This window comes from Bombina bombina, chromosome 4 (assembly GCF_027579735.1).
Source record: "Bombina bombina isolate aBomBom1 chromosome 4, aBomBom1.pri, whole genome shotgun sequence".
NCBI lineage: Eukaryota > Metazoa > Chordata > Amphibia > Anura > Bombinatoridae > Bombina > Bombina bombina.
Window position 1 is genome coordinate 120,264,397 of NC_069502.1, and position 13,507 is coordinate 120,277,903.

The window sequence follows — 13,507 nt, forward strand, 5'->3', positions numbered from 1 at the left end:
AACACATATATACACATATGCACACAGTCACACTCAGTGTAATAAACACAAATGTACACATACGCACACAATCACACACAGTGTAACAAATTCATATGTACACATACGCACACCGTCACACTCAGTGTAACAAACACATACAGTGTGTACACATACGCACACAGTCACACTCAGTATTACAAACACATATGTACACATATTTACACACTCACACTCGGTGTAACAAACACATATGTACACATACGCACACAGTCACACTCGGTGTAACAAACACATATGTACACATACGCACACACTCACACTCAGTGTAACAAACACATATGTACACATACGCACACCGTCACACTTGGTGTAACAAACACATATGTACACATACGCACACACTCACACTCGGTGTAACAAACACATATGTACACATACGCACACAGTCAAACTCAGTGTAACAAGCACATATGTACACATACGCACACAGTCACACTTAGTGTAAAATACACATATGTACACATACACACACACTCAGTGTAACAAACACACATGTACACATACGCACACAGTCACACTCAGTGTAAGAAACACATATGTACACATACGCACACAGTCACACTCAGTATAACAAACACATATGTACACATACGTACACACTCACACTCGGTGTAACAAACACATATGTATACATAGGCACACAGTCACACTCGGTGTAACAAACACATATGTACACATACGCACACACTCACACTCGGTGTAACAAACACATATGTACACATACACACACAGTCACACTCAGTGTAACAAACACATATGTACACATACGCACACAGTCACACTCAGTGTAACAAGCACATATGTACACATACGCACACAGTCACACTCAGTGTAACAAACACATATATACACATACGCACACAGTCACACTCGGTGTAACAAACACATATGTACACATACGCACACAGTCACACTCGGTGTAATAAACACATATGTACACATACGCACACAGTCACACTCAGTGTAACAAACACATATTTACACATACGCACACAGTCACACATGGTGTAACAAATACATATGTACACATACGCACACAGTCACACTCGGTTAACATACATATATGTACACATACGCATACAGTCACACTCAGTGTAACAAACACATACAGTGTGTACACATACGCACACAGTCACACTCAGTATAACAAACACATAGAAACATAGAAACATAGATATTGACGGCAGATAAGAGCCATAGGCCCAGCAAGTCTGCCCGACCTTACCTAACAGTATAAACTTATCTAGTTCGTAGGATAGCCTTATGCTTGTCCCATGCATTTTTAAAGTCCCCCACAGTGTTTGTTGCTACTACCTCTTGAGGAAGTTTATTCCATAAATCAATCACTCTTTCTGTAAAGAAGTGCTTCCTCAAATTACTCCTAAATCTACTACCCTTTAGCTTGAGCTCATGACCCCTTGTTCTTAAATTTTCCATTTTATGTAAAATACCCACAGCCTCAGTTTTACTAAACCCTTTAATGTACTTGAAAGTTGCTATCATATCACCTCTTTCCCTTCTCTCCTCTAAGCTATACATATTTAGGTCATTGAGCCTATCCTGGTAAGTTTTATTTTTTAGACCATGTACCATTTTGGTAGCCCTCCTTTGCACAGATTCAAGTTTGTTAATATCCTTCTGAAGATATGGCCTCCAGAACTGCACACAATACTCAAGATGAGGCCTAACTATTGATCTATAAAGTGGCATAAGAACCTTACTATTTCTGCTGCAAATACCTCTACCAATACATCCAAGCATTCTGCTAGCCTTACTCGCTGCATTACTATATTGTTTACTAAGTTTTAAATCATCTGAAATAATAATTCCCAAGTCCTGTTCCTCATCTGTAACATATGTACACATACGTACACACTCACACTCGGTGTAACAAACACATATGTACACATACGCACACAGTCACACTCGGTGTAACAAACACATATGTACACATACGCACACACTCACACTCAGTGTAACAAACACATATGTACACATACGCACACCATCACACTTGGTGTAACAAACACATATGTACACATATGCACACACTCACACTCGGTGTAATAAACACATATGTACACATATGCACACAGTCAAACTCAGTGTAACAAGCACATATGTACACATACGCACACAGTCACACTTAGTGTAAAAAACACATATGTACACATACACACACACTCAGTGTAACAAACACACATGTACACATACGCACACAGTCACACTCAGTGTAAGAAACAAATATGTACACATACGCACACAGTCACATTCAATGTATCAAACACATGTGTACACATACGCAGACAGTCACACTAGGTGTAACAAACACATATGTACACATGCACACACAGTCACACTCAGTGTAACAAACACATATGTACACATACGCACACACTCACACTCGGTGTAACAAACACATATGCACACAGTCACACTCGGTGTAACAAACACATATGTACACATGCACACACAGTCACACTCAGTGTAACAAACACATATGTACACAGTCACACTCGGTTAACAAACACATATGTACACATACGCACACAGTCACACTCAGTGTAACAAACACATACAGTATGTACACATACGCACACAGTCACACTCAGTGTAACAAACACATACAGTATGTACACATACGCACACAGTCACACTCAGTGTAACAAACACATATGTACACAGAAGCACACATAGTAACACTCAGGGCTCGATGATTGAAAGCTCTCTGGGCTGGCGAGATTATTAAAGAATGCTCGCCAGTCCTTCTATTTCCCTTGTGGAATGATCTAAAGCCATTTTTTACCCTGAAAACAGGGTGTTTCGCTAAGGGGCGTATACTGCATTTTCATATGAAATGTGCACAACAAAATTCGTATTTTAAACATTATACAAAACAAATATTTGAATGATTCACACAAAAATAAGCAGGGAAAAATTGTATTGTTAATGTGCATCAAAAATCGTAACAAAATTCTTCACCAAAAATCGTATGTTAACAAAAACGTAAAATTTGTATCTAATTTACACAGGAATAAATCAAATTAAATATTCACATCGTAAATTGTAATTGTGGTACACTGAATGTGCAAAAATCACACAGAAATTTGAATTTATAAATACAAAATGCAAAGCGTAATTGTTGTTTTTTCATAAAATGGGCTGAACATGGGCGTTCCATGGGCGTATATGACAATGTCTCACTAATCCCAGCGTAATTCTATAAAGATTTTCGCACTGCAGATATCACAGTTTTTTCTCGCCAATTAAAAGGTGGCGAGCTTTTGTCAAAACAATACGAACACTTATAACCCCAATAGAAAAACAAATGCATACGAACATGTAGGCGAATGTAAGATGCTATAAGCAGAAAGCAGCATAATGTGAGTTATATTGGCTGCAGGATTTTAATTTTAAAGTGCTCCCCCTGCTCTCTGCTAACTTCGCACTAAGGAGCGAAGTTTCCCTATCCAGCGAGCTCCATTACTTTTAATAGGAGCCATCTCGCAACTCGCAGGGACTGCCCCTTTTTTACGATCATTGCACCGGGGCAGCCCTGCGAGTGTCAGCGAGAAAAAGAAGGTTTGAGCTGGCGAACAATATATCATCGAGCCCTCAGTGTAATAAACACATAAGTGTACAAATACGCACACAGTCACACTCAGTGTAACAAACACATATGTACACATACGCACACTGTGGTTAAATGTTTCGCAAAACATAAAAGTGTCACAAAACACATCAAAAATACATTACAAAGTACAGTTACACTCATATTAAAAAAATGTAATAAAACATATTCAAATATTGCACACAAAAGTTATAAGTGCTCAAAGATATGAGGTCTCGGGAGTTAGAAATAAATGTGTCAGGCAAAGGGCTTTAACATTGGGATACATACATAAACATCTCTAAAGATGTGTATGTTTGTATATATATATATATATATTTGTGTTTATATGTATTTACAGACATATATACACATATAAACACATACATACATATGTATACATATATAGACATATGTATAAGTGCATTGGAGCTCTTTGCAGTTAAGTAAATGAAAACATTTAAAATCATATTTATGCAATATTAATTTTTAATAAAGTGTATAACTGTTTATTTACTGTAAATATTTCACATTCCTATGTTCTGCACATAGCAGAATATGTTCTATGTATTTGTAAATAGATATTCCTATATATCTATACCTATATATAATCATATATATAAATAGGTATAGATATATATTGTACCAAAATACCATCAGATATATGTAGACATATGTATTTTTTTAAAAAATACAACATATTCTTCTTTGTGAAGGACATTGGAATGTAAAATATTCATATTTTCATGTTGGGTTAGTGCACATGAGAACATAAGTTGAAAGTAAAAAGTTAGTGCATGAGCGAAACCCAACTCTTCTCACATATTGTCGACAATTGGACCCAAACATTTCAAACTTGGGTTCATCACTCCATAATACTCTTTTCCACTGATCTTCATTCCAATTTTTGTAAGCTTTAGCATATTTTAGCATTTTAACCTTGTTCCCCTTTCAAAAAAGTGTTTTCTTGGCTGCTACCCTTCCACAAAGATCATTCTTGATCAAGCTTCTTCGGACTGTAGAATGGTCCACTAGGTATCCTGATGAAGCTGCCAAATGTTGAGCCAGGTCCTTGCTGGACTTCTTCCAGTCTTTCAAAGAAGAAACTCTGAGAAACTTCTCATCAGATTTTGAAAGTTTTCTTGGCCTTTCAGTCCCTTTTTTGTGCATAACCTCTCCTTATTCTTTAAATTTCTTTATATCAGCTTGAATACCACATCTTGAGTATCCAGTTTGTTTGCTGATTTCCCTTTGAGAGTGGCCTTGATGATGCAAAAGTATGATCTTTGGCATTATGAATGGAATGATGTGATTGAAAGTTGGTCTTATTAGCAAGCTTCCATTGAATTAAACAGTCATTTTGAACATACTTTCAACTTGTAATAGGTGCATAAGTTAGCAAGTTCGCAATATTGCTTATCGTAACCCACGCTAACTTTAGCACGCCACTTGTAATATTTCCCTGTGTGAGGAAATACTTTAGTGTGAGTGAGGGGAGGAAGAGGGAGAGAGAAAGTAAGAGAAAACTAGTTAGAGAGAGAAAGGGTGGAGGAAAAAAATGAGGAGGGAGAGAAAGAGAGAAAACTAGAGAGAGGGAGAGAATGTGAGAAAAAGATTTATTTTTAAATAACATTGCGCTGATTTTCAGACTCCTAACCAAGCCACACAGTTTTAGGAGAATACTGATGTATACCTACTCCAGCTTGCTCCTGTTTGTGTAAAGAGTCTTTTCATATGCAGAGGAAAGGGGGGGGAGTGACCAGCTCGAAGTGGGTGTTCCAGCTACCCTTTCAACAGTGCTTAACTGGGAGTTTCTAAGAAATTTTTTAAATAGTTTTATACTGGATTTTTAGATCAGTATCTGTGCATATTATTCTTTATAGTAGTGACTATTACATGCAGTTAAATTAAAATTGGTGTATACTGTCCCTTTAAGAATATGGTGCAGACTTTATATGTCCAGCTTTGTTCAATAAATTTGGACAGTCCCTGCTATTGTGTTGGTAACTGTAATATTTTTCACTGTGTGCAACATATCAGGGCTTCCAACCGTCCTCATGATGGTCCCAGCTTTCACAGTCAGTATTGTTGCCCCCTCCACTTTCTCTACCCAGTGAAATACCGAATCATGTGCTCATGCCCTTGTAGTGCCTTTCCTGTCTTCATACAGCATGACTGAGCCCTGAAACATCTAAACCTCTCCATTGCTTCACTCTCAGAGGCCTATTTATCAAGCCGTCAACTATGTTGCATTCGACTGCAACAATACGCTCGCCTAACATCTCGGCCGCGGACCTGAATACGATCTCCATATTTATTAAAAAAGCCAGCTGTCAGGGTACCAGGAATCAGACTGAGACGAGAAGTGCAAAAGTAATCACACCTTTATTCATAGCCAAAAATAATAAAAAGTCCACAAGTAAAATAACAAGCCAGGAGTCAAAAACCAGAGCTGGTAGTCAGACGAGCCGAGTCAGGAGCCAAAGTGAATAGTCAGACGAGCCGGAAACAGGAACAAGGAAAACAGCAGAGTCAGGAACAAGCCAGGGATCAGGAACCAGGAAGGACGTCAGGCAGCCAGGTAATACACAGGAACTCTCACAAACAGGTCTGAGACAACGCAAAGGCAAAGCATACTGAACAGAGGCCCTTTAAATAATAAGTGATGACATCAAAATTCTGAGACTGCATCCTGTCTCACATGGATGATGCACACCAGTCTGGCCATAAAAGGAAGTGTAGGAAATGAGCAGCATCCCCCACAATGCACCATAGTCAGGAAGATAGGTGAGTAAAATGGCTGCCAGCAGCACATGGCAAACAACAGGGAAAAAACCCTGACACCAGCAAAAAGCCACGCACCAAGTACGATGAGCAGCGGACTGTTGTTAACTTGCAGTCATCGATCTCACTGCTATTTGGCTTTTTACCAACTTTATTTATACCCTGTCACTAAACACCGCCAATATACTAAAATGTTTAACCCCTATCCCGCCGCTCCCGGACCCCGCTGCCACTAAATAAAAGTATTAACCCCTATCCCATGGCTCCCGGACCCCACCGCAACTAAATAAAAGTATTAACCCCTAAACCCCTGGCCTTCCACATCACTACCACTTTCTAAATCTATTAACCCTAAACCGCCAGTCCCCCACATCGCCATAAACTAAATTAAGCTATAAACCCTTTAACCTAACAACAACCCGCTAACTTTACATTAAAATTACAATGTAATATGTAATATAGTTAATTGAATTGGTAGTTTAGTGTAATTTTAGTATAATAGTAAGGGTAGGTTAATTTATAGTTTAATAGGTAAGTTTTAATTTATTATAAGATAGGGATGTTGTAATTTGAATGTAAAGTTAGCGGGTTGTTAGGTTAAGGGGTTAATAGCTTAATTTAGTTTATGGCGATGTGGGGGGCTGGCGATTTAGGAGTTAATAGGTTTAGTTAGTGGTAGTGATGTGGGAGGGGGTTTAGGGGTTAATACTTTTATTTAGTTGTGGTGGGGTCCGGGAGCAGAGGGATAGGGGTTAATACTTTTATTTAGCTGCGGTGGGGTCCAGGAGCAGAGGGATAGGGGTTAATAACTTTATTTAGTTGCGGTGGGGTACGGGAGCGGAGGAATAGGTGTTAATAATATTATGTAGGTTGTGGCGATGTCGGGGCATCAGATTAGGGGTGTTTAGACTCGGGGCTTATGTTAGGGTGTTAGGTGTAAACTTTAATGGTTTTCAACCATATAAATCAATGGGATATCTGGCAGCATTGAACATAAGCTTTTGCTGCTTTCAGACTCCCATTGATTCCTATGGCATCCGTGGCCTTTAGGGTGGCGGATTGAAAACCAGGTATGCTGGGCCGGAAAAGTCGCAAGCATACCTGTTAACTATTTGATTACTTGGAAAAGTTGTCAAATAGTGCCGAATGTGTATTCGGAACATCTGTAATGACGTAAGCATCGATCTGTGTCGGATTGAGACCGGCAGATCATATGTTACGTCACAGATTTCAACTTTTTGCGGTCCGTAGGCTTTAATAACTAGGTTGAATCAAGCTCGCCACAATTACACTGCGGAGTTCCAGCGTATTTGCAGTTGACGACTTGATAAATAGGCCTCTCAGTCTTCTGGTTCCACAATGAAGAAATGTGTCAGTTCTTGCATATTCATGTAGTTACTCATTCCTAATGACATAGTCATAACAATAGTTCCAACAATGTGTTAAATCAGTGGCAAATACTTAATGCCATATTAGGATATCAGTGCTCCCTAGAGTCTTTACAGCTTATGAGCTGGTTGTTGAAGACAAAAACATGTATTAACATGTAGTTACTTGAAAGGTGAGACAATTTCAGGGCTAGGTGTGTTGATGATCATGGGTGATCTGTCTTGTTTTTCTGTTACTTAGGGACATTATAGAGGTAGTTGACGGGCTTCTCTGGATAAGCACATTTTGAAAAAGGAGTTTAGGTTTGAAAAATGAAAATTTAGGAATAATATCAATTCAAATGTTGTCTGGTGCAGGATAATACATGTTTAGCACAATGCTGATCATAATGTTTACACTGCAATATAAAGCTTCCTTTAGCATCACTTTGTATGACTATGCTATAGTTACTTTCTCTTGTTAGTTGATTAACTCTGCTGTATTATTTTATAGGCATTCTCTCTACTATGGGCAACGGCTATGTGCTTTTCACAGCATTCACGAAAAAAAAGAAACTGCGTCCAGCTGAGATAATGACTGTTAATCTAGCAACATGCGATCTGGGGATTTCAGGTAATACAGAGAATTTTACATTTGGACTGTGATTTACCAAACACTTTTAATCAGAAAAATGTTCTACTTGGCTGCAGTTCCATATAATTGTATTTTCAAATCTTAATGTCAGGACTTTCTGGGTTTTTATAGACACTTCCTGAGGTTTTCACATGACATAAAGGACAAAATTAGAGCTCACATTTGTACCACAATTTGTAGGATGGTTTTAATAAAAAAAAATTGTTTTTAAATATTAAAAATGAATAAACATACTGTCAAATATTCTAAATAATCCATATCTTATATTTATATATTTTACAGTATGTTTAAATGTTTTTAATAATTTGGATTAATATTTTATATGTAATATTTTAATAATGATCCTTAAGATTACTAAGTTTTCATGTGCTCTAACCCGACCACGGTAAAACCTATTATTCCTATGTACTTTTTATTATTCATGATAAGGATTCTTTGTTTTTCTTTTTCTAATGAATGCAAATAATATAGCAAATGGAGTTATTTTTTGTTTTTGTTTTTTGCATTTGTCCGAATCTGAATGCAGGCATCTAGCAAATATTATATTTAATGTAAAATGTAATTACGAAAATGCAAAGTTAAAATTATACTAAAATTACAAAATTCAAAGTATATTTAATTTTTTTTCTATTGTAAAAAGAGTCTTGCAGGCTTTGCAGGTCGACTTACCATGGATGTTCCTTAGGCCTGTCTGTAGTTTTCACTCATGTTACATTGTATTCTTAAAACATGTTACTCCTGAAACTCTTGCTGTTTTGTCTAACCACAAGCTTGTCTCAATATATGCAATGTTCTTATTGCACTGATAGATTGACATGTATAAGAAACTAGAAATAAATGCAAGGCAACACTGAAATCAGCACAATCTGATTTGTATTTGCTTAAAAAAAAATAGCGGTCCCAGGTGCTCCCTGTTACATTTGCTCTTCCTTGCAAAATTCTGCACTTCAGAGACCATTATTTGATTCAATGGAAGGCAGCACGCCACTCTCCAGTTCTTACAGGTTCAGCATGCTTTTAGCAAATTGAGTGAGATCTGCCAATGCAAACATGGTGTTGATTTCACTCCATCCTGGCAAACATAAGCCGGCCTTCCCAACTGTTTATGCATTATTGTCACAATTTGGGAGGTGAAGTTTCTATAGTGGTGCTATGCATCTCCAAACACATGTGCAACACTCCCATTGAGCTGCAAAGAGTTCCATATATTATGTTAGCTGTCTTTCAACTTTTTCACCACCCGTGTTAGCCCCCTCCCACATATCAAGTTCTAGAACTGCCGCAGCCTTATTTTCTCATTGTGGATCTGCCTATAAAACACAAATGAGCCATCATTCACAAAACCCCTGTAAATCCTGTGTGAATTGACAATAGATAGGTAAAATTTACATTTATTGTATTGGCCATAAATGTTTGCAGTCACAAAAATACATTATCAAGAAGATTTGTGCATAAATGTATATCTGTTGCCTATGTTCTTTAAAGGGACATAAAACACATGTTTATTTCATAATTCAGATATATTGTACAGTTAAAAAAGAAATCCAAGGGGGGAGTGGCTAAGAAGAGGCCATGATCGGTCGCTTTTCATGAAGCTCCTGGGGCCATCAATATAATTTATAAGATTTACAGACTATATGGCTCTTGTTTTATCCTCCTTCTGCAGCAAACTACTACTCTTTACTATGTAGATCTGAACTGAATTAAGATGAGCAAATAAAATCACCCAGGACCTGACTTAGCCAGTTACTATTTTAGGCCGCCTCCAGCACTGGATCCTACACGATCTCTTTCAGCCTGCTTAAACCCTAAGGATTCATTACAGACATCCCAGAAGTGTAAAATAACTATATTCCCAAAACGGAGTAATCTACTTATACAAAGCCTTCATATCTGAGACTCTTACTTCTTGGAATGAATCGTATGAGGAGACGGCCTACCATCTAATCGATAATACACCATCTAACCCCCCCCCGGTTCTCAGGGTACAATGGGCCTAGCTATCATCCGACTTATAAGATGGAGCACAGCCAACTAACTTTCGAAGCCTTACTTGCTGATCTGGGACGGAGGAGGGACATTCAATTTGCCGACCTTAGAACCTGTCTTACTGAGGCCTGCTTAGAAGATGGCGCCCATCCGCCACGAGATACACATGTCTCCGTTAACTCTGATACTTGTCACCTGCCTGCACATAAGCTCTCAGCTAGCCTGCAAGAAGGGCGCGAACAGCCTCTAACTGCTACCACAGCAAACTACAAACAGAGCACAGAAGTGTCTAGCGCGACTTACCTCCTTGGCTCCGGTACCGCTCCGCAGGGCCCTGGCAGCTTACACGCTGTCTTGATCCCGGAGCTAGTGGACTTGCCTCGCTCTCGGCTACCCATCTCTGCACTGACCTCTTTGGGAGAAACAACTCGCTCCCGCACACCTCCGGTGTCCCGGTCGGGGGATGCGGCCGGCCCCTGTTTGGGGCACATGGGGAATCTCCTGATCTATGCTGCCTTAGAGTCGTCAAAGGGGAGACCAGAGTCTCTAATATTTATCTCCCCAGATAAGCGTGAGGCAGAGCCCCCCTGGCTCTCCCGGTCTGATCCTACTACAACAACCGCCATAGACTGGGACTTATACTGCGATGCTCCAGAGGAGTATCGCATGGGAATCGGGTAGTTTTCAGAATCTGAGCTATTAAGCACTATAAGCTTAAAACCACAGGCTAATATATGAACATTAGTCTCTACACTTGTTTCCATGCTTATCTATGCCCATTGTTTGCTGGCTTAGAACTGTTAGACGTTAATATGTGCACAGGTTTATGCTATAATTTGTAATATCTATATATTGGGTATGTGAAATACATGCCTTTGCTATGTGGTGGACGGGCATCTAACCTCAATATATGACATACAGTTGTTCATTCTAACAATAATTATTTGAGGATATCTGTAAAGAGGAAGGTCCATGGAGCTGGGTATTTGCTGCACATATATGATTATAATAGATTAGTCCCCATAAACAATATATTTAGTTTCTTACCTATTTAAATTGCCTTTTTTTCTTTTCTCCCTATGTCACACCATTAGACAAAATCTTTGAAGTCCCATTTCGCCTCATAAATTCCTATATGCATTACCATAGGTCTATGATCTTAGTATCTAACTGAAAACTTAGATCACCCAAATTTGGCTTTTAGTCCACCAAACTATTTTGGTTGGTCCTAATTCCCAGTGTTAACCCCTAGAAGCCTCTACACACCTCGCTCATCCCATCCACTAACAAACCCTCCCTGTTTTAAGCTACTGTACTACATTTAGGGCAAAATATATTTTTAGATCTTATCCGCCCACCTCACTTAGTCAACATTGTTATCCCTTTTGCTTCAACCATTAGATCTTAGTATAGACTCTGCCCTAGATATGTGTGTATAAGTTAGAGACGCATAAGAGATATAAGATGCCTGTATATTGTAATTTGTTGTGAAGATTGCTCTTTTATGCCAGTTATATATGTTCTACTTTGGTCCAATATTAAGTAACTCCTCTCAGACAGACCTCTTTTCTTTAACAGTCATATAAGTTCCTTCTCCTATCAAGCCACCTGGTGGTAATATAGTTAGCTCATATACACCCTTCATGGAGGATTTATGTCAGAAGGCACTCCATCCTATCTATCTTTAATACTTATGGATAACGGCCCAATCCCCTCCCTAATTCTCTCACTGAGCAGCTTTTGTCTGCTGATTATCCCTCCCCCCCATCTTCAAGCCTGGTCCAAGAGCGACCATTTCAAAATCTAATTTCCTCTCTATAGCTTAATCTAGCCCATAGGTCCAAAAGTGACCTCTAATATCATTGAGGAATCAATTATAGATATAAGATAAAAAAGAGGTTTAAAATACTATCCCATATTAACATACCATATTGTCTCAGGACTGTTAAATGCGTATTGTAAGAATAATTTTCTCTTGATTGTATGTGTTCTATAATGTTTCAATACATGTTGTATAATGTGCATAACCTCAATAAAAAAAAAAAAAAAAAAGAAATCCAACTTCTATTATCAAATTTAGTTTGTTCTCTCTGTATTCTTTGTTTAAAAGCAGTTAGGTAGACACAGGGGCATGCAAGTGTTTAGAGCACGACATTGCAGCAGTTTTTCACAAATTCTTTTAACAATGTTAACCATCTTATGCTCAAAAGCATTCTTGTAAAACTACTGTCATATAGTTCTTCTGACACGTGCACACTACCTACCCAAGTATTCTCTTCAAAGAAGAAAAAAGTGACAACAAAGTACATTTCAGAATAAAAATAAATTGGAAACTTCTTTACATTTGTATCCTCTAGCTGTATCATAAAAAAATTGTTTCATGTTTTTTTTAAATAATTTCTTGTTAGTACTGCAATATATGGAGATTTTATTTTGCACATTAGAGACTTTGGATAGGTAATGAGTACACTCATATTATATCTAGCTCCCAAAATTAACACAACTCTGTGTTGTGTATGCAGGGGCAATACCTAATACCTAGCTTTAGAGTTCTGCATTAGCCATCAAAAGCAGCGTTAAGGGGTCCTAACGCTGCTTTTTACCACCCGCTGGTATTTAGAGTCAGCCAGGAAAGGGTCTACCGCTCACTTCCCTACCACGATTCCAGGCTACCACAGATCCCCTACCAATTGCGTATCCTATCTTTTCAATGGGATCTGCCTAACGCTTGTATTTGGAGTCTTGGGAGAAGTGAGCGGTAGGGCCTCTACCGACAAGACTCATACCGACAAAAAAAGTCAGTAGTTAAGAGCTTTATGGGCTAACGCGTGAATATAAAGCTCTTAACTACTGTGCTCTAAAGTACACTAACACCCATAAACTACCTATGTACCCCTAAACCAAGACCCCTCACATCGCTGCCACTATAATAAAAAAATGTAACCCCTAATCTGCCGACCTCACACCGCCGCCACCTACATTATCCCTATGTACCCCTAATATGCTGCCCCTAACATTGCTGACCCCTATATTATATTTATTAACCCCTAATCTGCCCCC

At 38.5% G+C, this 13,507-nt stretch overlaps 1 protein-coding gene across 1 annotated transcript in view; it reads left to right on the plus strand.

Annotated features, from left to right (window-relative positions):
- The window catches only part of OPN5 (opsin 5), a 373,243-nt gene that overhangs the window by 277,317 nt on the left and 82,419 nt on the right, over positions 1-13,507 (plus strand). Inside the window, exon 3 of the mRNA XM_053709616.1 lies at positions 8,318-8,437. Coding sequence (XP_053565591.1) covers positions 8,318-8,437 — 120 coding nt within the window. The remainder of the gene's footprint in view (positions 1-8,317; positions 8,438-13,507) is intronic.